General features: G+C 35.8%; 5 protein-coding genes across 5 annotated transcripts; 3 read left to right on the forward strand and 2 right to left on the reverse strand.

The window, feature by feature from the left end:
* Positions 1-484: 484 nt before the first annotated feature.
* Positions 485-5,363, forward strand: txndc9 (thioredoxin domain containing 9). The gene is made up of 5 exons (XM_051905394.1): positions 485-609; positions 1,389-1,577; positions 2,425-2,543; positions 2,649-2,903; positions 4,665-5,363. The coding sequence occupies exons 2-5, from the start codon at positions 1,392-1,394 to the stop codon at positions 4,783-4,785; spliced, it is 681 nt and encodes a 226-aa protein (XP_051761354.1). The 5' UTR covers positions 485-609; positions 1,389-1,391; the 3' UTR covers positions 4,786-5,363.
* Positions 5,364-5,409: 46 nt separating this feature from the next.
* Positions 5,410-6,555, reverse strand: mrpl30 (mitochondrial ribosomal protein L30). The gene is made up of 5 exons (XM_051905396.1): positions 6,246-6,555; positions 6,083-6,142; positions 5,849-5,995; positions 5,681-5,754; positions 5,410-5,587 (listed from the first exon to the last, which is right to left on the reverse strand). Exons 1-5 carry the CDS (start codon positions 6,294-6,296, stop codon positions 5,455-5,457), a joined length of 465 nt encoding a protein of 154 aa, XP_051761356.1. The 5' UTR covers positions 6,297-6,555; the 3' UTR covers positions 5,410-5,454.
* A 539-nt stretch (positions 6,556-7,094) lies between these two features.
* On the forward strand, positions 7,095-10,909 carry zgc:162944 (uncharacterized protein LOC569993 homolog). Its single transcript, XM_051905395.1, has 4 exons — positions 7,095-7,342; positions 9,081-9,252; positions 9,342-9,540; positions 10,606-10,909. The coding sequence occupies exons 1-4, from the start codon at positions 7,235-7,237 to the stop codon at positions 10,799-10,801; spliced, it is 675 nt and encodes a 224-aa protein (XP_051761355.1). The 5' UTR covers positions 7,095-7,234; the 3' UTR covers positions 10,802-10,909.
* Positions 10,910-11,163: 254 nt separating this feature from the next.
* acod1 (aconitate decarboxylase 1) lies at positions 11,164-15,432 on the reverse strand. The gene is made up of 5 exons (XM_051905392.1): positions 15,288-15,432; positions 15,019-15,180; positions 14,836-14,925; positions 14,480-14,679; positions 11,164-13,003 (listed from the first exon to the last, which is right to left on the reverse strand). The coding sequence occupies exons 1-5, from the start codon at positions 15,297-15,299 to the stop codon at positions 12,034-12,036; spliced, it is 1,434 nt and encodes a 477-aa protein (XP_051761352.1). The 5' UTR covers positions 15,300-15,432; the 3' UTR covers positions 11,164-12,033.
* A 5,763-nt stretch (positions 15,433-21,195) lies between these two features.
* On the forward strand, positions 21,196-23,786 carry kctd12.1 (potassium channel tetramerisation domain containing 12.1). The gene is made up of 2 exons (XM_051906826.1): positions 21,196-21,547; positions 21,810-23,786. Exon 2 carries the CDS (start codon positions 21,901-21,903, stop codon positions 22,765-22,767), a length of 867 nt encoding a protein of 288 aa, XP_051762786.1. The 5' UTR covers positions 21,196-21,547; positions 21,810-21,900; the 3' UTR covers positions 22,768-23,786.
* The last annotated feature ends 3,766 nt before the right edge of the window (positions 23,787-27,552 follow it).

Here is a 27,552-nt window from a genome sequence, read left to right on the forward strand (position 1 = left end):
GAGGAACGTTTTAGCTTGTAGTGATGTACAATGGTGCAAAAGACGAGGCAGAATCCAAATAGAAGATGATTTATCAAATATGGCCAAATAAATGGATTCAAAACAAATTTAGAGAGAATAAAAAATACTGATCTAATGTAAATTAAAAGCGTTAGAGCATATTTTACTTCCCATATATTTTATTTTTTACTATTTCGATTGTCCTACACATACTTTTAAAAAATGTATTTCTAGAAGTAGCTTTTGTTTAATGTAGCAAAATGCTACAATTATTAATTATTATAACTAACAGCTATTATAACAAAATTATATTATTATTATTATTAAAATAATACTTATTATAATTTATTGTAATAAAATGGTAAATGTAAGACAGAAAATAAATTACGCAATTTTTGCCACTTGGATTAAACAATGTGACTGCAAAATTTTTACATTTGAACTGAATTTTATAACAGAACAATAATATATATATATTTTTTTTATTTTGTATTCCTTCTGAAATCCGTCGAAAGTGCTACGATTGCATGACGTAATCAGTCGACGCCTTTACGTAAAACCCTGGGTTTGTGCGTCAGTGTGCCGCCTTTTGGAAATCCTACAGAATCGGTAAGTGCTGTTCGAAACATATATTTAAAAAAAATATATATATATAATACATTTTCAATTGTATGTCAGTTACATTATTCCTAGCTTGTTGTTGCTTTTTGGAGAGCGTGTCGCTTGCCGATTAACTACGCCACAGTCTTTGTTGGCGATCAAAGCTGCCGTTACCACGGTGCTTGGAAGCCAAAGCAATACGCTAGCACTAGCATGATTTGACACAAAGCCCCACATATCCGTTTTAAAATCAACAGTCATTATTTACAAGAGTTTATTGTCTTTTAAAATCAGCAATTGTTGATGAGACAATGACATAGTAACTGGAGAAGGTAAGCCAAGTTGGCATGCTTGTCTTTATTCGGTTGTAGTCAGGCGCTGGCCGACTACCAGCACCTTTATTGTTGTGAACGAACAGAACGCACATTAAAAAACCCGAAGATTATTGACTAACGTGTGCCACACCTTTCACACATCAGTAACGCTTGCTCTGTTAAACTGCATGCTGTATGCACTTCAGTAGTCAATGTAGAACTGTTGCACCAAACGGCTTCTCGCATTACTTCCACAGACACTATGATACTATTCACTTTAATAACAATAAAGGCACAAATGCCACTTTGTTGTTGTGGGAACTGTTAGATGTGTGATAAACAGGTAATTAACAGTATAATAAATAATCTAGTTCGAAAAGAAGCTTGTTTAATTTTTCTTAATAATCGTTTCACAGAGTTCAGGAATTATATTTTTAAGTAACTGCATCCAATAATGTGCTGTATGTCTGACAGAAAATGGCCAGTCAGTCAATGGAGGTTGTTGCGAAGGCTCTGGAGCAGCAGGTGCTGCAGTCGGCACGGATGGTGGAAGAGCAGCTGGATGCAGAACTAGAAAAGCTGCAGAGCATGGATGAAGATGAGCTGGAGCGGCTCAAGGAGAGAAGGCTTGAGGCCCTTAAGAAAGCTCAGAAACAGAAGCAGGTGGGTGTTATAAACGTATTTAAAGAACCTAGTTTCAATTTTGCAGCTTAAAGGGTTAGTTCACACAAAAATTAAAATTTCTGTCATTAATTACTCACCCTCATGTCGTTCCAAACCCATAAGACCTTCGTTCATCTTCGGAACACAAATTAAGATATTTTTGATGAAATCCGAGAGGTATATGACTTATGAGCATATATGAGCAATATAATCACCACTTCAAGGTCCAGAAAGGTACTAAAGACATCGTTAAAACAGTCGACGTGACTTCAGTGGCTCAAACTTAATTTTATGAAGTGACGAGAATACTTTTTGTGCGCAAAAACAAAACAAAAATAACTTTATTCAACAATATCTTCTCTTCTGTGTCATTCTCATACCTTGTTTACGTCCAGCGCTTCCAGGTTCTACGTCAGAACACCGACTCATTATTAGTCGGCTCCTGCGTCTGCATCACACGTATGCATCGTGCTGCTCACGTGTACAGCTTTGGTATTCTCGTTGCTTCATAAAATTACGGTAGAACCACTGAAGTCACGTCGACTGTTTTAACAATGTCTTTAGTACCTTTCTGGACCTTGAAAGTGTTGATTATGTTAAGTCATATACCTTTCGGATTTCATCAAAAATATCTTAATTTGTGTTCCAAAGATGAACGAAGGTCTTACTGGTGAGTAATTAATGACAGAATTTTCATTTGAGTGAACTAACCCTTTAAATGTATTATTAAAATGTTTATTCACAATGAGTTATCTACATTAGGTGTTTATTAGTGCATTGAAGCAGATCAGATTCCTCCCATTCATGTGATTAAACTTTTTAAACTGTGGTATGTGTGTGTCCTCAGGAGTGGATATCTAAAGGACATGGTGAATACAGAGAGATCCCAAGTGAAAGAGATTTTTTTGCTGAGGTGAAGGAAAGCAAAAGTGTTGTCTGCCATTTCTACAGAGACTCTACCTTCAGGTATTTGAGGATATATTTGTTTTCTTTTATTTTCCTTGTATCCTTATATTATAAATCAATTCTGCATACGGCCATTTTCAGTGTTGTTGTTGTTGTTTTTTTAAGATGCAAAATTTTGGACCAGCACCTAGCTGTTTTGGCTAAAAAACATCTGGAAACAAAGTTCATCAAGCTGAATGTTGAGAAGGCTCCATTCCTAACAGAGAGGCTGAAGATTAAAGTCATCCCAACACTGGCTCTGGTGAAGGATGGGAAGACTAAGGATTATGTTGTGGGCTTCACTGATCTGGGCAACACAGATGAGTTTCCTACCGAAATGCTGGAGTGGAGACTGGGCTGCTCAAATATCATCAACTACAGGTGAGTGCAGGCTGTGTCTGTGTAAATGGCTGTCAATAGATTACAAATTTTAATCACACTCTTATGTGTGATTAATTGCATACTTATTGTGAAATTAGGCATACATCATTTATCTTGTTAAATGTGTTTATTTTTCCATCATTTGCCATCAAATTTAGGTTTCTTTCCAAAAAAGGACACTTAGAGACTCCAAAAGACACCTAATAACCAAATGATATAAGGAGTCCATATAATTCATAAATTTATGCACACCAAAGCACCCATGAAAAATTACAGAACAAAACCTTTAAGAATTCAGTGTACAGTGCAACAGCAAAGAGCTTGTCCAGTAGTGTAGGTAGTCTGCGTATCATCAACCCAGCTGTGGGATGTTTTGACATTCTGTTCAGTCTGTACTTCACACAGCGCATTGCGCTTCAGAAACAATAATATGACAGTTTGTCTTATAAAGCTAAACAGACAATCTGTGATGGCAAAGCATTTTCAGCATCATTACGCCAGTCTTCAGAGTCACATGATCCTTCAGAAATCATTCTAATATGCTGATTTGCTGCTCAAATATGCTAACATGAACACTGAAACTGAAAATTTTTTCCAAGATTCTTTGTTAAATGCTGTTCTTATGAACTTTGTATTTATTTAGTTTTTTTTTTTTTGTAATGTAAATGTCTCTACTGTCACTTTTGATCAATTTAATGCATCCTTGCTGAATTAAAGTATTAATTTCTTTCAAAAAAAAAAAAAATCTGACCTCAAACCTCTAAATTAGTGGTTCTCAACCAGGGGGCCTCAACAAACTTCCAAGGGGTCCTCAAGATGACTTCAAATTATTTAAAATAAGACAAAATAAGCTAAAACAACTTTAAAATCAAGACATTATTCTTTGGTTATTTTTATAGCAAATATACATCTTTCCAGTTAGGCCAAGCGCTAAAATATTTTATTGGGTTGACAGCCGCGTTTCCACCGCAGGAACTTTCCCCAGGAACTAGGAACTTTGGCATGGTACTCGATGTGTTTCGACCGCAGGAACCAGGGTCTAAATAAAGTTCCAGGTAAAAAATTCCCTCTCAGAAAGTACCTGCTTATTAGGTAGTACTTTTTCAAAGTTCTGGAACTTTTGAGAAGCGTCTTGCTGCAGCCTGCGGTGGACGTCCAACCCGGCCCACATCCAAGTGTGACGTCAGAAGCCAGGCCTATGCAGCCCTGCATCCGATTTTATTGGTCATGTCAATCACAGTATTATAGCTTATTGCCTACACCAAACACTGATCCCTAAACCACTACGTCACTGTAACCTTAAAAAATTAAATTAGCTGGAAATTAGGTAATATTTCTGGTGAAGTGGTTTGGAGGGGGAAAGTTGCGTTTATCCTCATTAACTTTGAACATCTAGAAGACCTAACCCTCACACGCAATTCTTTATTATTTACTTATTATATTTGTCTTTTTTGACAGACCGCACTGAAAGCTACATAAAACCTACCTTTACGCCTGGAACACACTCAAAACCTACCGTGACTGAAACACCCCTAAAACATACATGAAACACTCAAAACCTACCTTTATGCTTAAAAACCCTTTCAGTCGGAAACCTACATACAACAAAGTGGGGGCCTGTCAAATATTGTGGACAATGAAGGGGACCTTTAAGTCAGAAAGGTTGAGATCTTTAAGATGCTTTAAATGGTATATTTATATACACGCTATCATTTTGACTTTATTATTAGGCTTTTACATTTGTATTCTTTCTCCTCCTAGTGGGAATATTTTGGAGCCACCAACAATTGGGCAGAAGTCAGGAACAAAGTTCACCAAGGTGGAGAAAAAGACCATCAGAGGCAAAGGTTATGACTCGGACTCTGGATCTGATGAGGATTAGAGGACTAAATCATCAAGCTCCATCTTTCCTAGGGCTTCCAACATAAGAGTCCTAAGTCTTGTAACACCTCTTTGTGATCACTTGTTTTTCTTGCACTGTCTATTTAATTTCTTGTCTCTCTCACCTTCATCCTGAATACCACCTTGAGAGGGTATTAATACTTTAATTCATATCCCTTTACCTTTGTTTTAGAAGTGAAACATTTCTATGGAGCATCATTCTGCTGAAGGCTCTCTTTAGTTCTTATTAAGGAAGATTAAGTTTATGCAAGACTGAACAACTGGAAGCTTACGTTTAAACAACAGCGCAAACACAAAATCAATATTTTTGCCTCTGATGGACTGATGCTCAGTTTAGTGAGCATCAAACAAGTGCCAAGGAAGCAAGCTTGTGTATTCTACTAAGAATTGTCACCTCTTTCACCCATTGATGTGAAGGAAGTGCAGGCTTTTTTTCTTTTGTAGCAGTACATGACTCATTAAAAAAAAAAAAAAAAAAAATATTGTGTGTGTGCTCTGGTCATGTCAATGGAAAAAAATGGAAACATACCAGTGATTTAAAATACATCATCAGAGTGACTGATGTTTGAAATGCATGTTTTTTTTTAATAATTAAGAGAAGACCTAGTTATTCAAACCTTTATTAAACAAACAAACAAGCAAGAAAATTCTATGATTCAACAGCCTTTTGCTCAAGCGGTTTCAGGAGACGCTTCACTACCAGCTCCCCTTTGCTATTCAGATACGTATTGGCCATGTCCTCCTCAGCAGGTAGTCCATATGGAAGCTTGAGTGGCTCAATCCTGCAGATAAAAATATTTGAATTGGTAAGTTTGTTGTAATGGTCAGCAATCAACTGATTTTAAAATGTTGTGAAAAGCCAAAGTCCAACATACCTAACCAGATGCTTAATGGTTTTCAGTAGATTGTTCACTGAAGGGGTGTTCTTGTGGACACGGGGTTCATGCGCCTGGTGATAAAGAACATTATCAACTATAACATTTCAGTTGAGTGTGATACTATTTCACTATAGAATTTTTAAAAAATTCGAGATCACATCCCACCTTCAGGAGCCCCAAGCTCTTTATAACCTTCCTTTCCCAATATGGTCGTCTCATTGTGCTTTTAACTCGTGTCACTATGTGTAATTTATGTGGATGTTCTGGATCACCCCCGTACTTGTCATGTTCTTTTGCTCGTTCCTCAAATACCTGAAGGACGAGAAGGTGGTGTGATGTTATTACATTTAATAAACTGAATCAGATAAACGATGCATGTACATTTGAACTGTCACATACCTGTGGAGGGATGCGACTTTTAGTGAATTTAGTGCGACATGATGTGGCTTGAGTCAGATTCTGCAATTAAATTTAAAAAAAAAAAAGTTATATTAAACACATTTTTGCCATAGTCATTAAATCGATTATCACGATTTATCCAACGAGGCTGAAATAATCTTACCTTTGTGACAGTGGAGGCAGATGTTAGAAGAGCTCGATACAATCCTGCCATTTTCAACGACTGGTGTTGTGTTGAGACTGGTACCTAGAAAGGTTATTAGCTAGCAAGCTAGCTAGAATTAATTATTCATGCCCAGTATAGCACTCAGTAAGTGGACTATATAATGACCGCAATCGCAACAAGGAATTTAATGTTATTTACTCAAAAACCCTCGATATATTAACGGATAAACCTACCATAACAACTAACTATGCTATATCTCATGCATGTATGTCAACTGAATTGACCGGAAACGGAAACAACTCTTTAGTTAAAAAAAAAAAATAGTAATTTCAAAATAAAAGTTCGATGCCTAGTCCGTTCGCTTGTAGTGATGAGAGGTCTGACTCATTTCCACTAATCGGTTCTTTAGAACAGTTCATTATAAAGAGCCAGTTAAAAAAACATTAATCGATTCTGTTACTTATTACTTTCTCTAAGCTTTCCAATAAACCCATAAGCACAAATTGTGGTTTATTACATTTTTTAAACGTTACATTTAAGGTGTTCGTTGTAATTTCATGTGTTCCAGTTTGCTGAATGATTCATCTCATAAAAATATTCAAATTATAATTTCATTTAACAATAATAAAATGTATGCCAAATTAATAATTTGGCAAAACAAGTTTTGCCTAAATTAACAAAATCGTACGTTCTAAAAAAAAAAAAAAAAAAAAAGAAAAGAAAAGAAAGAAAGAAAGAAAAAGACGTTACCCAGTTCAGCTCAGAACGAATAGGTTCAGACTGTTCAACAGATTCATTAAAAAAAAAAAAGAAGATCCGACTCACTTAAAAGATCCGACTCAAAAGAACGATTCGGTTACTGTCTCTTTCGCAGTGGGTAGAGGCGCTGTAGCACCATATTCTTCATTCACGAACACCAGGAGTTTGTAACCTTTCAAGTTCACTTCCATCTTCACTGAATTAGTGACTTCGTTTCGTTTAGAGACATGGGAAAGCGTGTTGCTGTAGTGTTGGCAGGCTGCGGTGTGTTTGATGGAAGTGAAATCCACGAGGCGTCTGCCGTTCTGGTTCATTTGAGCCGCCTGCAAGCTACTGTAAGTTTACGCGAACCTTCGACTATAGCACTAATGTTCTCCACTGCATAGAATGTAATGCAGACATTCAAAACAACATAATACAGTAGCAATGCAATACATAGTTAACCCATCTAGAGCACGACTAGTCAAGTTGGTGCTGTTTATATCAGATCAGACTACTTAAACACGGAAAAGAGCACAACCATATGAATAGATTTGAATAGACAAGCTGTCTTTTTTCGTACAGTGTGTGGTGGTAGTATGTGACGGTATCAAATTTTCATAACACGATAATCGCTAAAGCTTTTATTTTTATCACTTTTTAACTCCGAACATTTAAATACAATAAAGTTAGTTAGTTAGTCACTTTATTGTACACAAGTGGAAATTTGTCTTTGGCTTCACCACAAAAAACACATTCAATAACATCACACAAATCACATAAAAGTCAACAAGTAACACAATCACCCCCTTACACTCAGATCCCAGTATTTAAAATTCTAATTCCAAACAATACACAAAAATGTATAAAGAAAACAAATGTTTTAAACAGAGTAAACTGCAAAAGATTTATAAAGAACAATAGATAACACTTTACAATTAAGTCTCATTAGTTAATGTTATTTAATGCGTTAACTAACATTAACAATGAGCAATAGCTACATTTGTTACAGAAATTATTATTCTTTGTTATCGTTAGTTAAAAAAAATGCAACTGATCATTGTTCATGTTAGCTCAGGTACATTAAATAATACAGTTACAACTTTTTGATTTTAGTAATGTATTAGTAAGTGTTGAAATTAACTAATATTAATGAATGCTTTAGAAGTGTTTTTCATTGTCAGATTATGTTAAATAATGAATTAGCTAATGTTAACTAATGGAGCCTTACTGTAAAGTGTTACCGAAAAATAATAAAGAGTCAGAACATTTTCAGTCAATATCTAGGGCATGTTTTAACGTAGAAATGTTTAAGTTTGAAAATATATAGTCTATTAAGTATTTAAGTATTTGGTGCAGTGAAGAGCACCACTGCAAATACAAAAATTTGAAGGGCTGTTTGAAACATTTAAATACTGTTTAGAAACTGAAAACCAAAGCCGTTTTATGGCAAGCCCTCAAAGGTTAACAACAACCAAAGCCTAATGCTGCAGGATTTTTGGGAAGGAGACCAGAGGCCTTTTTTTTTTTTTACTGGATGTCAATGAAAACAAGGCTTCATTGTGCTGAATAAACTTCTTTTGTGGGAAAACAGCTTATTTAATGAATGCATATGTTTGCCATTAAACATTAGTTTTGGATTGATTTATTTTTAGAGTGTACACAGAAAGAAATACTGTGACAAACAATTTTTGCGACAGGTAGGATTCAGTTTACGGCACTTCTTATTCATTCCTATGGCATCCACAAAACAATGATTGACTGTCGCACAACTCTAACAGAAATTCAATGATGTGAAGGCTGTAATGTGATTGGAGCAATTCCAGCATTATGGACATGACATTTGCAGTCAAAACTTGAAATATAAATACATTATAATATATTTATCAGTATATCATATTACCGTATATCGGCACTACTGCAGAGTCTTTACTGTTGACAATGAAATAGTCCATCTAAACTTAAATCTAAGTTTATAACATTTGTGTTGTGCTGGTTTCAAGCGATTTTCAGTCTACAACCTGTACCTTGTAAAATATCATAATGCATCGTTCTTTCACGTTGACTTTGGTAACAGGATTAACCTTCCCACAGGTCAAGATATTTGCACCCAACACTGATCAGATGCATGTTGTCGATCACTTGAAAGGCTCTCCAACAGAGGAAAAGAGAAATGTGCTCGTGGAGAGTGCCAGACTTGCCCGGGGTGATATCCAAGATCTCTCGCAGCTCAATGTAAAGGATCTGGATGCCATCATCTTCCCTGGTTAGCACACTGCCCTTATTAAGGCTACTTTTCGAAGAATTTCCACACACTCTTTTTTCATTTACTATTATTTTTAAAATATTTTGCAGGTGGATTTGGAGCAGCCAAGAACCTGTGTAGCTGGGCTGTCCAGGGCAAAGACTGCTCGGTCAATGAACAGGTTAAAACCGTGCTGCAGGCCTTCCATGCCGAGAAGAAGCCCATTGGCTTGTGCTGCATCTCACCTGTACTGGCAGCGAAGGTTTTCCCTGGCTGTGAAGTTACTGTTGGCCATGACAAAGATGATAGGTAAAAAATTATTTATATAAAAAACTATAAATATAAAATATAAAAAAAAAATTATATAAAAAACTAGCTTTCTTAAAAAAATAAAATTAAAAAAAAAAAACAACTTTTGCATACTGCAGCTATAATACTCAGTTATGGCTTCAGTTTGCATATACACTACTGTTCTAAAATTTGGGGTCAGAAAGATTTTTTTTTTAAAGGAATGAATACTTTTATTCAGCAAGAATGCATTATGCTCATTGCAGTAGAGACATTTATAATGTTTTAAAAGATAAAGATTTCTATTTCAAATAAATGCTGTTCTTTTGAACCAGTGCTGTTTTACTATCATTGATATACTTTTGTAGTTTTAATATTTTTAATTAGTTTTTATTTTTATATTTTCCATTTTAATTTTAGTAAAGACAATTTTACACCAATAAAGACAATACAATAGTTATTTAGCAATTTTGTTGTGTTTTTACCATTTATTATTTTTTAATTTCTATATAGTTTTTGTTCATTTTTATTCATTTTTTAGTTATTTTAGTACATCAAGTTAAAAATAAGTTTTTTTACATTTGTTTTTATTTCAAGTAATATTTTTTTTTTATGGTTTCAGATTTAGATCAATTTAATAACCGTTTTGAACTTTCTATTCATCAAATTATCCTGAAAAAAAAACATCACGGTTTCCACAAAAATATGAAGCAGCACAACTGTTTTCAACATTCATAATAATAAGAAATTATTACATGCATAGATTATTGTTATATACAAGTTATTTTTAATGCAGTATAAGAGACTACTTTCAAAAACATTTCAAAAATCTTACTGACCCCAAATTTTTGAATTGTAGTGTATCATCAATACTCTGTCCTCATTTAGCAAAATATGATGCAAATGTGATGGAACAGCAAAGAAACGGAACACGGAACCCACAGAAAAGGCAGAGTTCTGTTTATACAAAGCCATGTATTTTTATATACAATTGTCTTTTACTGTTTGCCATATTGTTCATGAAAATGTTGATATTGGTATAAAAAGACAGGACTGAGGCATACTGTCTGAATCTTTGGCTTTCAGGTATCCGGATGTTCCAGACACTGCGGAAGCTATTTCTCAGCTTGGCTGCAAGCACATCTGTAAGCATGTGAATGAGGCTCATGTTGATGAGAAAAATAAGATCGTCACCACCAGTGCTTTCATGTGCAAAGCACCACTACATGAAATATTTGATGGAATTGGAGTGATGGTACAGGAGGTGCTGAAACTTGCCTGAATTCTTGCAAAATGAGTGGATTGACAGTGTCTTTCTAATGTTTGTATATAACGATTCCACATACAAGTGTCTGAATAAACATAAGTATATAATTGTCTCATTAAGAAAGTTTAGACTTTATTACAGATGGATAATGAGCCCAAGCCTAATTTTATTGATCAGAGAAATCTTTTATGATGGCATCTGAACATCTACATAGCTGATGTTTAACTAACTTTAATTGTCTTTAAAATTACACAAAGACATACTGCCATTCACAAGTTTGGGATCAGTAATTTTTAATTCATAGTTTTATGCAGCAATGATGCATTAAATTGAAAAGTAAGAATCAAAACTTACATTGTCAAAAAAAAAAAAAAAAGTCTTTCTTTAGAAATTTTTATTCATTATAGAATCCTGAAAAATGTATTACGGTTTCCACAAAAATAAAAAGCAGCACTACCTTTGTCAGCTCAGATAATAAGAAATGTTTTTTGAGCAGCAAATCAGCATAGAATGATATCTGAATTTTAAAAATTATATTAAAATCTTTCAAAAACATTAAAAAATCAATCTTACCAGTACCAAACTTTGTGTGACTATTACATAAACAAATACACAGTACAACAGGTAATGTCAGCAAAATACAGAAAATAAAAAAGCACATACAGAACAGAAAACATGGTGGTGTAAAATCCAAAGATGAAAATGATGTGAAACCTTTCATTCAGAAAGTGTAAAAATGAACAAAGCTGTATTAGTTTCTCTCTTCACTTTCATTTTGACAAGTGAAAGGAACTTTTTGCCTTCTGGTAAAAACTGTCTGACGAAAGAGCACTGTTACTTAATGCTGTGTATTTTAAAAAAAAATCTGACATTGCTGAAATAGGCTAGCCACAGTACACTCAAAATGCATATAAAAGATCCAAAATGAACACTTGATAATATCTAAATGAAAGTAAAAATTTGTTTTGGTGAGTAAATCATTTGTAACTATTTAGTTAGAATACAAAATGCAATATTTCAATCACAATAGTACAGTGCTTCTCATGATTTTAACTTTTACCTTCTCAGAATTTACACATTTATCTTATTTACCATCAAAAGTTTGCTACAAACTACTTCAGAACTGGTGACAAATCCAAAAAAGCGAGAATATGAGAAACAAAGTCATGACAGGTTTAAATAAGACAGGTCATTCACCAAGATACTTTTTATAAGCCTGAATAATGCAAGTGACATTACACAATAATTCAAGCCAAAGCTGAGAAGCGGCGCTCATCTCTGTGCATCATGTGCTTATTAAAGTGCATGTATGACCAAAGCATTGAGCAGTCTTGGTTTGTGTCCAGACGGTCTACAGTGTAAATAATACCCTCCACAACATCAGCGGTCAGCACAGTTGAAGCATTAGCCCTGAACTTCTTCACCAGATCCTCATGACTCAGTGGTTTCCTCCAGTGACCATAAAAAGTGTTGCAGCGTGTGGTGAACATTTCCCCCTGTGTTGTCTCCACAGCAATTTCGCAATACATCTTTTCAAAACTTGAATGATTGTCTTGTGGGTTTTCCAACTCTACTTTCAGAAGCATCTCCTTTAGGGCACTCCTGTTCATCTGGCTTTTGCTGAAGGATTCAACCGTGACCTCACCATCAAGCAGTGCGGTACAGCAGTTGAACTGGAAGGAGTGTCTGGCCTGGTGTTCGCTAACCGGAAAAGGGCAGTCTACATATCTGGATGAGGGCACTCTCAGTGTGATCTTCTTAATTTGACTGAGATTTGCATTTGGGTATTTATCCAAAAACTTCGCCCTTGCTTCTATTGCTGCATCCGCCACCCAGTGCATGCCAAGGTGTGCGGGAAAGCGCTTCTGTGCAATGTTCTGGTCTTCTAACACCCACCTATACTGAGAAGTAGGGGTGACCTCAGCCAGTGGGCGAGGGACATAATCTGGATAGAAGGCCCCGAATCCTGATTCCAGATCCAGAATCTGTGTATTACCCTCAAGGCCGAGGAGAGCGAGCTGGGAGGCCTCCAGACCCCCGCGGGCAGCATTGCCCATGTGAAGAGGTTTGGTTTGAGTAGCAGCGTTTGCCATGGGAGCTCCAGCAGATGAGCAGGCTATCGCTAGAGCTGCTATGCTCTGGGCTGCTGGGAGACCCAAAAGTTTAGCCGAAGCAGCCGCGCTGCCCATGACCCCAACAACTGCAGGTGGGTGAAATCTGAGAGGGACACATAAATCAGAATAAATATCTAATAAATAAAAAAATCTTTATCAAACAGTAAAGGTGTGGACAGTCATATTGTTCTGCTCGCATTTTATGATCCCATTAAAGTGTTATTTCATTAAATATACCTAATTGATAATTAGTTGATGTACATTCGAATAATTTGAAATGTACACTACTATTCAAGTTTGGGGTCAGCAAGATTTTTTTTTTTTTTTTTTTGTGACAATTCAAGTGACATTTATAATGTTACAAAAGATTTATATTTCAAATAAATGCTGTTCTTGTGAACTTTCTGAAAAATACAGGGAAAAAAAATGTATCAGTTTCCACAAAAATATTAAGCAGCACAACTATTTTCAACATTGATAATAATAAGAAATGTTAGCAACAAATCAGCATATTAGAATAATTTCTGAGGGATCATGTGACACTGAAGACTGGAGTAATGGCTGCTGAAAATTCTTTGAACGTAAGTGCATTTGCAGATTTCTCTCTCTCTCTCTCTCTCTCTCTCTCTATATATATATATATATATATTTAAGGTGAGATACCAGGCTAAAACACTGTTTTTGAGATTTTGGATTTTTGGCTTTTAATTAAGTGTTTTTTCAGACTAGTGGTAAGAAAACATCCAAAATCCTCCTTTTAAGCATTTATTTCTTTGGCACATTATCTATTTGTGTCTATAGATGTCAATTACAATACATATTTTTAAAGGCCGTTTTCTCAAAATTAGCTTTTTCTCCTACACTGAGCCATATGTCTCCACTTCAGAAGCATGTACATACACCAAACTTTACAAATTGCCAGATTATATACAACATTTTATTTCAAAGAAAATTGAACAACAACAACAAAAAAAATCTGACTGTTCACAGTATTTTCTGAATTCTGGAGTGATAAATATAAATATCCAAAATCCCCTCTGTAAAAACCTTTGACTCTAATATGTCAAAAAAAGTAACAAGAATTCTGAACCTGACTTCATCCAATGTTCAGATTTTTGTACTGGGGAAGTATGGTGATAACTATTAGTGTTTTTTTTTACCCTATTCACCTGCAGTGTCTCGTTATAACTTATTCATTATCTGTTAAGCATTACAGAATATTTAATGATTTATTAATGAAAGTTATTATACAGTGCTACTAAAATTCAGTATGTTTTGATTATTGCCAATTTTGTTGTTTTTCTGTGTTATAGGCCTATATATATATATATATATATATAGACCACCACTTGCATGCTACGTTCAGCTCTGAATGCAATACTTCTAATTACTTTAATATTCCATATATCATAAAGTTTCAGTTTCAGCCATTTACACAAATTTAAAATGATTACTATGTCTATTTGAAAGACAAAATAATACAGTTATAGCTCTTTACAAATGGGGTCCAGAATTTATTTGATGTATTTTGATCATACATTTCATTTAAACAGTACATAATTGTACAAAATATGTTTACCTTTTGGGAATGTTGTGAGCCTCTTTAGAAAACCTCAGGAGTCTCCCCTGAACCTCTATGCCTACATTGAAAGCCAGCAACAGCTCCAGGCCAGAGGGTTTAGCAGGCAATGTTTCAGCCAGCGCCAAGAGAGCCGGCAACACAGCGCCAGAGGGGTGAGTCGCTGGATGCCAAGTGTCATCAAAGTCCATAGAGTGCACCTAATAGCACAGGAACATATCCCATTATCAAAAGCACCTCTGAGAGAACACATACATGCTTTAGCAGGACCTCCTTGATTATGCAGAAATGATTGATTTCATTACAAGTACATGTATTTACCAGAGTACTGAAGGTGAGTATTTAAAATGACCTACCGCAACACCATTAACAAAGGCAGCATACTGAGGTGGAATAGATAATCCTGGTCTTCCCCAGACCTTGCTGTTTTCCAGTGCTTGCTGCCTCTAATTTATAAATTATCAAAGAAATGTGCATAAGAGTCAGACATAAAAGGAGGTCATCTGAACTATATCCCTCTATTCAAACACCATCCTTACTTGGCTGCTCTGAAGGACTGTGTTAAAGACTGGAGTACTGGTTCCAAGCAATCCCACTCCCAGCGTGTCCAGTATCATTCGCTTACTCCTCCTAATCACTTCATCTGTCAGATGAGATGTGCTCAGACAGGAGACTGCTGCCCCAAAACTCTCAGTAACACCCTGAGGAAAGAAAAGATAAAATATCAAAACGAACGCTGGATGAATTATGTAACATTATTTTATCTGCAAATCAGTAATGAATGAAATAAATTATTAGAAGTCAGTACCTTTCTGATCATTGTGTGAGGAATGAAACCTACTGTGAGTTCAGCATGGTAAATTTTGCCTTATATACCAATGTTCCAATAAGCAAAACTGGTTCACCAACCGCCAACTTTCCAAGGTTACTTAACCACAATAATGTGAAGTGCATTGTTTCACAATTTGTGACTACCTTATGGAGTTAAATCAGTTCAAACTTTGTATGTTTTGATTTTATAATGTATTTTCAAAAAATATTTAGTAATACTAAAAAAACAATATAAGTATTATTTTATAAGTAATAAAATAATATTTAAATTATAAAGTACTCCTGAAATTGCCTTGCATATTAACAGTGATTAGATGTGCCCACACATTAAAAAAAATATTATCTTTTTACAGGTTGAAATTTAAATCATTTTACAGAATCAGAGTGATTTCATGGATTTGAAAACAGAAGACAATCGTGAAATCACATGGTATGACACCATATTTCATGAACTTTAGTATCCACAGCAAGTGTGCATCTCCAGCATTTGTGAATTCTGGAATTTCTTTTTGCAATTGTGTTGTAGTCTCAGAGACTGTGTTCTGTCAGTCACTGGTTCCTCATAGTGTCACATGAGTGTGAACCTTCTAAAGTGAAAGAAATATACCTTATCATAATGGTTAATATTCATATACAGTATTACATTTCCAGCAGTTAATGTCATCAATATTAACAGGACAGTTTTTAATAACAAGATTTAAGTTTTGGATTTATTCTTTGAGTGCCTTACGAATGTTATATAGAACAGTTAAAATGTCTTAATGCTTTAACATCATTCTGGTTCATTACATGTGTATGTGTAGTCCCCATTGTTGTGCATGAATTGAGCTCATTAGCTTATTACTAAAATACTCATGACATGAACTGAACTGGGTGTCAAATAAAGGGATTGAGAATCACTGTAAACACTGAAACCTACTGTAGATACATTCATTGTATTTGCTTTAAAAGCTTTCAGTATTTGGAGCAAAAATATAATATATATACACAATATATATAATCATCATATTCATTGATTATTTTTAGTTGCAGCCCTAGACGTTTTTACGAAGTGTTATGAATCTTTAACTAGCCAATAAGATTGGTGGATGCAGACAATAAGTATATATTGATTTGCAAGTTAACAAACATAAAACAATAAACAAGGCAAATACTTTCATGCTTTTTATTTTTTTTAGCCACACAATGATTTTTGTTCACAACCTCAAGTTTTTGTCCTTGTGTCTACAATTACAAAATCATGACAGGTTAAAAACAGAATTACATAACAAGCAGATCTGTTGCTTTTGCTTTATTTGGTCAGCTACTGGACATTTACAATGGTAGAAAAAGACACGGAAAGGATAAAAACAACAATATAAATGTGCATATGTATATTCATTTACAAAAATGGGTTAAATTCAGACTCCAAACACAGATTTGTTTACTAGATTCACGACCAATGAAATGCTCCTTCACAGGCCACAGTCCAATGCAAACGACTTGTGCTGAAGTCAGTCTGTGGAGGCAGGAAAAGCCACAAAAGCATTTCAAAAAAAGACTTCAGTGAACAAAAGATATGAGTCAGTGCAATATATATCTCAGAAGTGAGTACACCCCTCACATTTTTGTAAATATTTTATTATATCTTTTCATGTGACAACACTGAAGAAATGACACTTTGCTACAGTGTAAAGTATTGAGTGTACAGCTTGTATAACAGTGTAAATTTGCTGTCCCCTCAAAATAACACAACACACAGCCATTAATGTCTAAACCGCTGGCCACAAAAGTGAGTACAACCCTAAGTGAAAATGTCCAAACTGGGCCCAATTAGCCATTTTCTCTCCCCGGTGTCATGTGACTCGTTAGTGTTACAAGGTCTCAGGTGTGAATGGGGAGCAGGTTTGTTAAATTTGGTGTTATCGCTCTCACTCTCTCATACTGGTCACTGGAAGTTCAACATGGCACTTCATGACAAAGAACTCTCTGAGGATCTGAAAAAAAGAATTGTTGCTCTACATAAAGATGGCATAGGCTATAAGAAGATTGCCAAGACCCTGAAACTGAGCTGCAGCACGGTGGCCAAGACCATACAGCGGTTTAACAGGACAGGTTCCACTCAGAACAGGCCTCGCCATGGTCGACCAAAGAAGTTGAGTGCACATGCTCAGCGCCATATCCAGAGGTTGGGTTTGGGAAATAGACGTATGAGTGCTGCCAGCTTTGCTGCAGAGGTTGAAGGAGTGGGAGGTCAGCCTGTCAGTGCTCAGACCATACGCCGCACACTGCATCAAATTGGTCTGCATGGCTGTCGTCCCAGAAGGAAGCCTCTTCTAAAGATGATGCACAAGAAAGCCCGCAAACAGTTTGCTGAAGACAAGCAGACTAAGGAACCATGTCCTGTGGTCTGATGAGACCAAGATAAACTTATTTGGTTCAGATGGTGTCAAGCGTGTGTGGCGGCAACCAGGTGAGGAGTACAAAGACAAGTGTGTCTTGCCTACAGTCAAGCATGGTGGTGGGAGTGTCATAGTCTGGGGCTGCATGAGTGCTGCCGGCACTGGGGAGCTACAGTTCATTGAGGGAACCATGAATGCCAACAAGTACTGTGACATACTGAAGCAGAGCATGATCCCCTCCCTTCAGAGACTGGGCCGCAGGGCAGTATTCCAACATGATAACGACCTCAAAACACACCTCCAAGACGACCACTGCCTTGCCAAAGAAGCTGAGGGTAAAGTTGATGGACTGGCCAAGCATGTCTCCAGACCTAAACCCTATTGAGCATCTGTGGAGCATCCTCAAACGGAAGGTGGAGGAGCGCAAGGTCTCTAACATCCACCAGCTCCGTGATGTCGTCATGGAGGAGTGGAAGAGGACTCCAGTGGTAACCTGTGAAGCTCTGGTGAACTCCATGCCCAAGAGGGTTAAGGCAGTGCTGGAAAATAATGGTGGCTACACAAAATATTGACACTTTGGGCCCAATTTGGACATTTTCACTTAGGGGTGTACTCACTTTTGTGGCCAGCGGTTTAGACATTAATGGCTGTGTGTTGAGTTATTTTGAGGGGACAGCAAATTTACACTGTTATACAAGCTGTACACTCACTACTTTACATTGTAGCAAAGTGTCATTTCTTCAGTGTTGTCACATGAAAAGATATAATAAAATATTTACAAAAATGTGAGGGGTGTATTCACTTCTGTGAGATACTGTGTATATATATATATATATATATATATATATATATATATATATATATATATATATATATATAGATAGATAGATAGATAGATAGATAGTGCTTAACAAATGTATTAGACACCTGTCATAATAAAGACAAAACACAAATATTTTAGGAATCTGTCAAAAACTTGTTTAAAACCTAAATAGTCTTTATTCACACATAATAACCAAAAATATTATATTTTTTATTTTGTATGGCCTCCTTTGGTCTTGATAACAGGTTGCATTTTTGCTGGCATTGTTTTTATGTACTTTTCCACATGGTCTCTGTTCTTATTGACTTTCAAATAGTTTGTGCAATCTATCTTTGAATCCATTAAATTCCAACAATAATTATATTTTAGCATTAGAAACACTACTGTGACTAAAGAGCTTACACATACTGGTGTGGATTAACCATTACAGAAACATAAAAATGATTTTGGTAATCAACAATATTGGTAGTTTAGGGCAGCTGTGGTACAAACCTTACATTGGGTGGTGGTCTAATAAATTTTTTAAGCACTGTATATTCAAAATAATGTTGTGGTCTATAGTATTAAATGGAGCTCTTAGACTGATAGAAGGTTATCAGTAGAAGGTTATCAGTAGAAGGTTATTTTATGAGCTTACGTCTTTTGATTCATCTCATGTCATTATGGGCTGCTCAAGACTGACACCTACAGGCTGTATAGTAAACTTTTTTAACAAACGTATATTACTAAAACAATTTTATTTTTTTTATAATGAATATTTAATAATTGTCATATGTCATATTTTTAACTAAATATAGAAATAATATTTAATAGATATAATTATTAAAATAGTTGTGTGTATATATATAAATGTTTTTACAAATAGATGTAAAAGTGCACTTATATTTATATACAGTCATGTCTAAAGTGCCTTTCTCTGTCCTTCTAAATGGCTGTTTTTATCTGTCATTCTGTAGTAGTTGTTGACATCATAATAACAGGTAAGTGAAGCTCTCTGCTTTTAGATGTTTTTCTCACTGAAGGGAGGCTGATGATTTCTACACACATAGACAAGTTTTCTTTTCTAAAATCTTTCTATTCAATCTATTCATTGAACAGTCTATTCATAACTGACAGATCATGACCCTGAAAATTTGCAGGTTGATATCATGTTTAAAACTAAGAGCTGAATCCAGATTGTGAGTCAAGTTCACAGACATTAAAGGGATAGTTCAGTCAAAAATTAAACAAAATTAAAATCCCATTTATTCACCCTCATGTAGTTCTCAACCTGTACAACATTCATTCTTTTGCAGAACACAAAAGAAGATTTTTCAAATGCTTTTTTTCCACAATGAAAGTCAAAGGGATCTAAAACAACATTAGACCACATTGACTTAAGATGGACAGAATTTTTTTCAAAATATGTTTTTTTTTTTTTTTTTTTTTTTTTTTTTGTGTGTGTGTGTGTGTGTAAGATCCCTTTATATTTTGCTTTTTATTTTGAAATTAACATTAGGGAAATATTTAACAAAGATATATACAGACATTAAAAATGAAACTCAGAAAAATAACAACAACTTATTATTTTCTCATATAGGCTATGCAATCAAATAACAACGCTCTGGCAATCCAGGATTCAGGATTAATTATAGTTTTGAACTTTTGATATTTTTTATTGTTTGCCTGAGTTTAGAAGTAATTCATTTCATATTTATTACACATGCATAAAAGAATTTAAGAAAATATAATCGAATATAATCAATAATATGTAAGCAGTAAGGTACGAGAGGCTGTGCTGTATCGTGAATAATTCACGGCTGAAGGGCATTGTTAGACACAACGTGAAGCGGAGTGCCTACAACCCCTTCAGCCGTGACTTATTCACGATACAGCACTAGCCTCGATTACCTTATTCCTTTTATAAAACGGTTATCACACAATACAAATATTAAAGCCAAAAACATGTATCAATGCAACTTTCATGAAGTAAACTTTCACCAAAACCCTTCCTTCCGCTGGAAAAAATAGTCCCTGACTGCGAACAGCAACAGAAGTTACATTATTACGCCATTAGATGGCGGCAAACACTGTCTTTATGAGTGTGTCAGACAGTAGCGAAGACTTAATGTAGCCTGAATTCAGACTGAATTGTAGCCTGAATACAGACTGAATTGTTGTGAACACAGAACAAGATGCAACTGACAAATGCTTTGACTAGCGCTGTCAGTCACGGGAAAACCCCTTAACTGTTAAAAGGACAAGATAATACATCGGACATTTAAACAGATTTTTTATAATGAACATAGGACTGACCTGAAAGAAAATGAAAAATCTGAATGTAAGCTTCAATGAACAATATCAGCTGAGAACAAACAGTTTACATTGCTAAGAGTGGTTGCTAAGGGTGTTGTGTAGTGATCCACAGAACTGTTAGGTGAAGCGGTCATCAGCATCAAGGACAGGAACTAACCGTTTTATATTGATATACACCTTTATTCATATTAAATCATTCTGTGTTTCTACATTCTTTTTGAACAGTTGCTTCCATTGATTCATCAGTGACTTCCACATATATAGTCATTTTTCATTTTCTTCCATTAAGGTAATTCTGACGCTGCTGTCGTTATCACAAGACTGTAATCTTCTGCCAGGAACATCATGTCAATTTGCTGCTGTCCAGAATCAGGTGGTTTGTCTTCATCTGGCATCTCAGCTGAGACCTGTCCACTGTGGTTGACTTAGCTCTCAGCATCACACTGACGCACACAAGCCTTCACAGCACGTTAAGCTGCAGACCGTGTGAGGGACCCTAACCCAACTGCTTAAAAGCAAACCCTCAAAACATACTAACAACCACAGAAGCAAAACATGAAAAACCACTCAGAAGAGTCCAGCAACTGCATAAAACAGGTTAACAACCACACAGAAAACCTTGGCTTTCCTGTGCGCTGCCCATTTTCTTCTACAGTTTGTGAAGATTGAGTCCCATAATTTCGACTTTCTACCACTAGATGCCACTACTCCTTCATCTTGAAGGGCATGGAAGAATATGTAAGTTACACTAATTTATTATGAGACCATTTGTGTGAGGAGATTTGTTTAGCCATATCCCTTTGATTTTCCCCATGTTATTATCTACATTTAAGTTTAAGTTCATATCTCTTAAAAATTTTGTTGCCTTTTGATAAGAGACATCAACAGTCAGTCAGTTTAGCATCTCCATCACTGACAGCAGGAGGCACGACACCAGTTGGTCCCATTTTGCCAATAAAGCGTTAACCTCAGCCGTCTTCTCTCCCCTCCCCTTCCACAGCACAACCTATTTAAACAAACATCTGCCCTTATCTGGAGTCTTTGGGAAACCCGTTGCACACATAACTGGCATCTTTAGTTGAAGAGACGTGATGGCTTTGGCAGATCCTGAGTGTGGAATATCAAACGGCGCGGATTCCGCGTCCCCGTTTTCTGACATTATTGAACTAAATGTTGGTGGACAAGTGTATGTGACACGGCATACGACTTTAATAGCCGTACCGGATTCTCTCCTGTGGAACATGTTTAGTAAGAAAAAACCGACAGAACTGGCACGGGACAGCAAAGGTCGCTTTTTTCTCGACAGGGACGGCTTTCTTTTTCGCTACATTTTAGACTACCTACGGGATCTACATCTGGTTTTGCCTGACTATTTTCCGGAAAAGAGCAGATTACAGCGGGAGGCTCAGTTTTTTCAGCTGCGGGACCTGTCCAAGCTCTTGAGCCCCAAAATGAGTAAAGACAACTCCATCACCGATGAGATCTGTCAGAGTGACTCGGAGGAGTTGAGCGCGAGCGCGACCCCGTTGGTCGGACCCGACACCTCGCGCACGCTGTCCGTCCCCAGCACCGCTCATTCTCCTTCTCTGGAGTCCAAAAAGTCAGGCTACATCACAGTCGGTTACCGGGGCTCGTATACAATCGGAAGAGACATACAAACAGACGCCAAATTCAGGCGGGTCGCGAGGATCACGGTGTGCGGGAAGACTTCTCTGGCTAAGGAGGTGTTTGGAGACACTTTGAACGAGAGCAGAGACCCGGACCGACCTCCGGAGAGGTACACATCACGCTATTATCTGAAATATAATTTTCTCGAGCAGGCGTTTGACAAACTGTCAGAGTTTGGCTTCCATATGGTCGCGTGCAGCTCCACTGGCACGTGCGCTTATTCCAGCAATGACCCAAACGAGGACAAAATCTGGACAAGCTACACAGAGTATGTTTTCTGTCGAGAATGAGACATAATTTGTTGCATTTAATTGTGTGTATAGGCATTCTACAAGAGTAAAGTTTCATCCGTCTTTCAGAGGTGTACAGTATAGGTTTGCCTCATTCACAGACACCAGACAAAGTTGTTTGCATCATAGTACTGGATGTTTACTCTTAGTCTTTTATAGCCTATACATGTCTTGCTAGAGTTAACGAACGCAGAATAACCAGCTATCATTACACTTCCCTTCATAGCTTCATTTTGTTTGCAGATAGGCTAAAGTCGTTTCTTAATCCAGATTTGAGAGCCTGTTTGTCCCAGATGCGTTACTTGCTATTCTTTATGCATGTATTTTAAATGAACACGTGAAATATTGCTTCATTCACCATGGCACAGAGACCAGATTTGTAAGTTAGGCTATAAGATTTTGATGAATGTGCATAATGGTATTATACTGGGTCAATGATTCAACGGACAGTTCCACTTTCAGGAAATGTCGATTATTTAATCATTAGGCAACATTCTGGAAAGACAGCTTCCTTTCATCAGCCTGGTATATCTCAGTGACACTTTCCCTTTATAAGCTCAGTTTTATCTTTTCACTGTGAACAAGTAACCCTCTAAAACGGAAAACGTAAGTTTAATTGCTGCCTTATTTTTTTTTTTTTTATTATTATTGTTTGTAAAATTAAAGTGGTGCCAAAGTTACCTGCAGTGATTTATTGCACTTTTTTGACCAGTTTTAATTTCATTACAGATTAAGAAAATCGAGTGGAAAAAATAAAAAAATAAAGAAATTTGTAATATATTAAATGGATGGAAACAAAGATATTACAACATTTTACAACTGTACTATTGTATTAAATTTTGCACACTTTTTTTTTTGTTTGGGCAAAGAGTGGGAATAGTTTCTATTTTCTTTTTTGTCTAAAGGTTTCTATGTCTATATTACAACAGTGTTCCCTTTTATTCCAACATTGTAAACATCTTCTATCTGTTGTCTTTTCAAAGAGTCAATAATTTAATAAATTATAATCTGTCATAATCTTTCAGCCTCAGTCAGATTTCTGTTTGTTTTAAGTGTGTCTTGTGCATCTCTAAAGGCTGGAGGGCTAAACAACCTAAGCAAAAACGTATTACCAGCTGCTGAACAACCCAGATTTATTCTTCTGTTTGGTGCAAATGCATCCCATGCTTTAAGTGCATTTTATTTTTAAAATACCTTTTTGTGGCATGGAAATCGAAATTGGATCACTGGAAAAATGTTTGAAGTTAAATATTAAAATTGTTCTAGCAATAACACTAATCTTTCATTTTTAGCATAACTTCATCTAAACTCTTCAAGCAATGATAGAGATTCAGGGAGAAAAGGAATTACATGGAAATAACTGGGATTAATAAATCAGTCCTCGAGGTTGCTTTTTGGATGGAGTATTATTAACTGTGCTCTCAAGAGGTTTGGGGGTCAGCCAGATTATTTCACTGGCCTGATCATGGATCATTGCCAGTTCTAATGAATACAGTAATTGTACTAATGTACAATACTCCCCTTTCCTTTTTTTTGTGACACAAATGTTGAAATGCAGATGGCGCAGCTGTGCATATATAGGTGGCATTATCATTTCGAGTGTAAAAACCGTCCTCTCGGGGGAAAGTTAATGCTGCCTGTGAGGTAAGACTTGAATTAGCAAATTGCAGTTGTTGTGAGGCTCAGGTCAGAGGAGAATATGGTGGTTTACCATTTCAAAGGTAGCAGACAGGTGCGTAAGTTATATAAACCCTAAAGTCTGCAGAAGCTTCGGATGAGGATGATAGTTGGGACAGCTAGAATAAAAGAATATGTTGTATTTAGTTAATATTATCTCAATCACATTCATGCATTGCAGACAGATGATCATTCCTGAATATCTGAAAATCCCTATGCTTGCTGTTCCAGCTTCCAGCATACTCTGTTCTCCTAGAAAACCTTGCTTTTCTGAGAAAATAAGATCAAAGCATTGCGTAACAAAACATACCACAAGACTGACTTCAGACGTTAAAAAAAAAAACGTGGTTATTCAAATTATATTCTTAGCTTTAAATAACCAATGCTCTCAGCTGAGAAATTTATTAATGGTCTATGCACTCATTGCACAGCTCAGTTCTTTTTCAAGGAGAGTGTTAAGTGAAGTGCAAATTGCATATATTTACAAGGGTACAAGTTTAGATTATACAATCTCAAAAATGGTAGCCTATACTTTAATGCATAAGATTCCATATGAATCAAGGTAGAATTTTACCATTGTGAGCACACACACACACTCAACCTTGGTTGCATTCATAATCTGTTTTCCAATCGATATGTGTACATAAAAGGGCTAATGAGGTTACCATCACGTGCCACTCACTGACTCCAAAGAATTTAATTTGAGAGTATGTTCAACATTCCCTGAGCTGGTGCTAACAGTCTGCCTATGAGGCATTTATATTTTACCTGTGGAAATGCTGTGGCATAATTTCTTACTGCTGAAATTCTATACGTTGAAAGTCCTAGACTCATATTCTTCTTCAAGCTGACTGAACAAATTAAGATAGGCGTTCAATTCTAAATCTACAAAAACTGAACTTTTAATCAGCATCACTGTTTGCAGGCATGGTTGTGCATAACTTGCATGGTGTGCAGTGTTTTTCTTTTTTTTTTTTCTTCTTCTTTTTGGAATGGATTTTAGCCCATCATAATGGTTCGGTGTAAAATTTACAACCAGAGCAATTTAGAGACAGCTAACTGCAGGGTGATTTATTATATTATATTATATTATATTATATTATATTCATTAGCCTGGGATTTTTGACATCTTTAAAAGCATTTTGAAATAAACCTCTGACAACTCCATTTCCTAACAACTAGGGATGCAGTCCTATGGGAACAGACATTAACGGTTTAGCAGTTCATCGCCTTGAACACTCAGCCACCTCATGAGGCATAAAAAACAGTGTATGATGTAGTTCTTTTAATAGAAATAGGTTGGGATGGGAAAGCAGATGTTTATTATAGAGCAAATATCACAATGATTAAAATTTTTTAATGTACAGCGGTGAAGGCCTGATATATTACTTATTTTCAGAAACACTCACAATGATTTCTCAAAACTTTTTCACAAATATCTAAATTAGCTCATGTCATGAAAAAAATCATGACATATTATATAATGTGTAATTAAATGTATGAATATTTCATTAGCATTCTCTAGGGGTGTAACGTACCCTCATGTCACGATTCGATACATATCATGATACTGAACTCATGATACGATACGAACGGTTAACAAAAAAATGTACTGTTGATTAAAATGCTAAATTTGGTATTACAGTGGGGATGGAAATGAATAGGCTTGGACTTGGTGCTGGCAACCCAATGCACAGGACAATGGTGACACCAGAATAAAAATATTTATGATTCTGAAGCTGAAAATACAGAATTATTTTAGACGAACATGCTTGCACTCTGTCACTGACTAGATATATTTAAAATAATGTAGGCCACTTTTTAGTGGTTACACAAGACATTTGGCAACAACAGTTGTTGACCCACAAATATTCCCCCACTGCATTATTATGCAACATTATATAGTAGTTTAATGTAGTACTGACACTAAAACTCTGTAAACTTGAATTTTTTCTCACACAGTAATTTTCAACTTTTTTTCTTCCTCTCTGTATCCATTTGTGTTAATGTGCTTTCAACTACTGATGTGTCCTTTACATGACATTTTACAATGGTTAAACAGTGAACCACATTATATTATCTTTTGAATTATTAATCATTTTACATAATTCAACAAAATAGAAATGAAATAATGTGACACAGATGTGCCATACTAGTACTGTCTTTAAATGTGAGTGGTTTACGTTAAATCCGCAATGATAAAAGCCTTTGCAATTATGCAGTGATGAAATCTAATGCAATTGCATTGTTTTCTCATTAAAGTAAGCTCAAACAAACTTAAATCAAAAGGAACAACAAATATCAAATTAAAAATTAAATATTATGAAGATGAAGGTTTATCGTTTTGTAAAAAATGCATACTGAAAACTACAGTGTTGAGTTCACCAAAAAAGCTGTCTACACTTTAGAAATGAAAATCCCTTACAAAGGGAAAAGTGATTTTTACAAATATAAGAATATGCAGTTTTAGTTTGATTGGCAAGGCTCTCCTCGCAGAATGCATACTTGATGTTTTAGTAACTAAAATATTTTATGGAAGGACACTAATTAAACATTGAAAAGCTTTGAACGTCACTTTTCTGGTCACCTGCTTTCCTTCCACATCCACAGCTTCTCCTAAAAACATTGGGCTGGGATCACCCTAGTCACATCTTTAATCAACCTCTTACAATAAACACTTCACACAGGTGTTATGCAAAACATTTGGAGGCTGTTTGGCCTAAAACATTAATAGGCAATTGGAGTCTGTTGGCCGTAAGCCCTGCCAAATCCAATGAATAATTTGCTGAAGAAACGGGTGACATAAAGGTCTGCATGAACAACAGTATCACTCAGTGAGTCTGTATGAGTCAGTATGGCCAAGTATGTACCAGACGATGAGATATATAAATAGGCCTCATAAGATGAGAAGGCTAAGCACATCTTAAGGGGGAATTTTGTGCATTTGTTATCATTTTAATTTGAAATAACTCTAGAGGCTTTTGCAGGCTTTCATGTTTTTGCATGTGCATCAAATAAATTACAAGTCACACTCTCACAATTATTTAGATGATTTATTTTTATCTATACTACCATTCAATGGTTTGGGGTCAGATTCTTTTTTTTTTT

Source organism: Ctenopharyngodon idella, chromosome 9 (genome assembly GCF_019924925.1).
Source record: "Ctenopharyngodon idella isolate HZGC_01 chromosome 9, HZGC01, whole genome shotgun sequence".
Classification (NCBI taxonomy): Eukaryota; Metazoa; Chordata; class Actinopteri; order Cypriniformes; family Xenocyprididae; genus Ctenopharyngodon; species Ctenopharyngodon idella.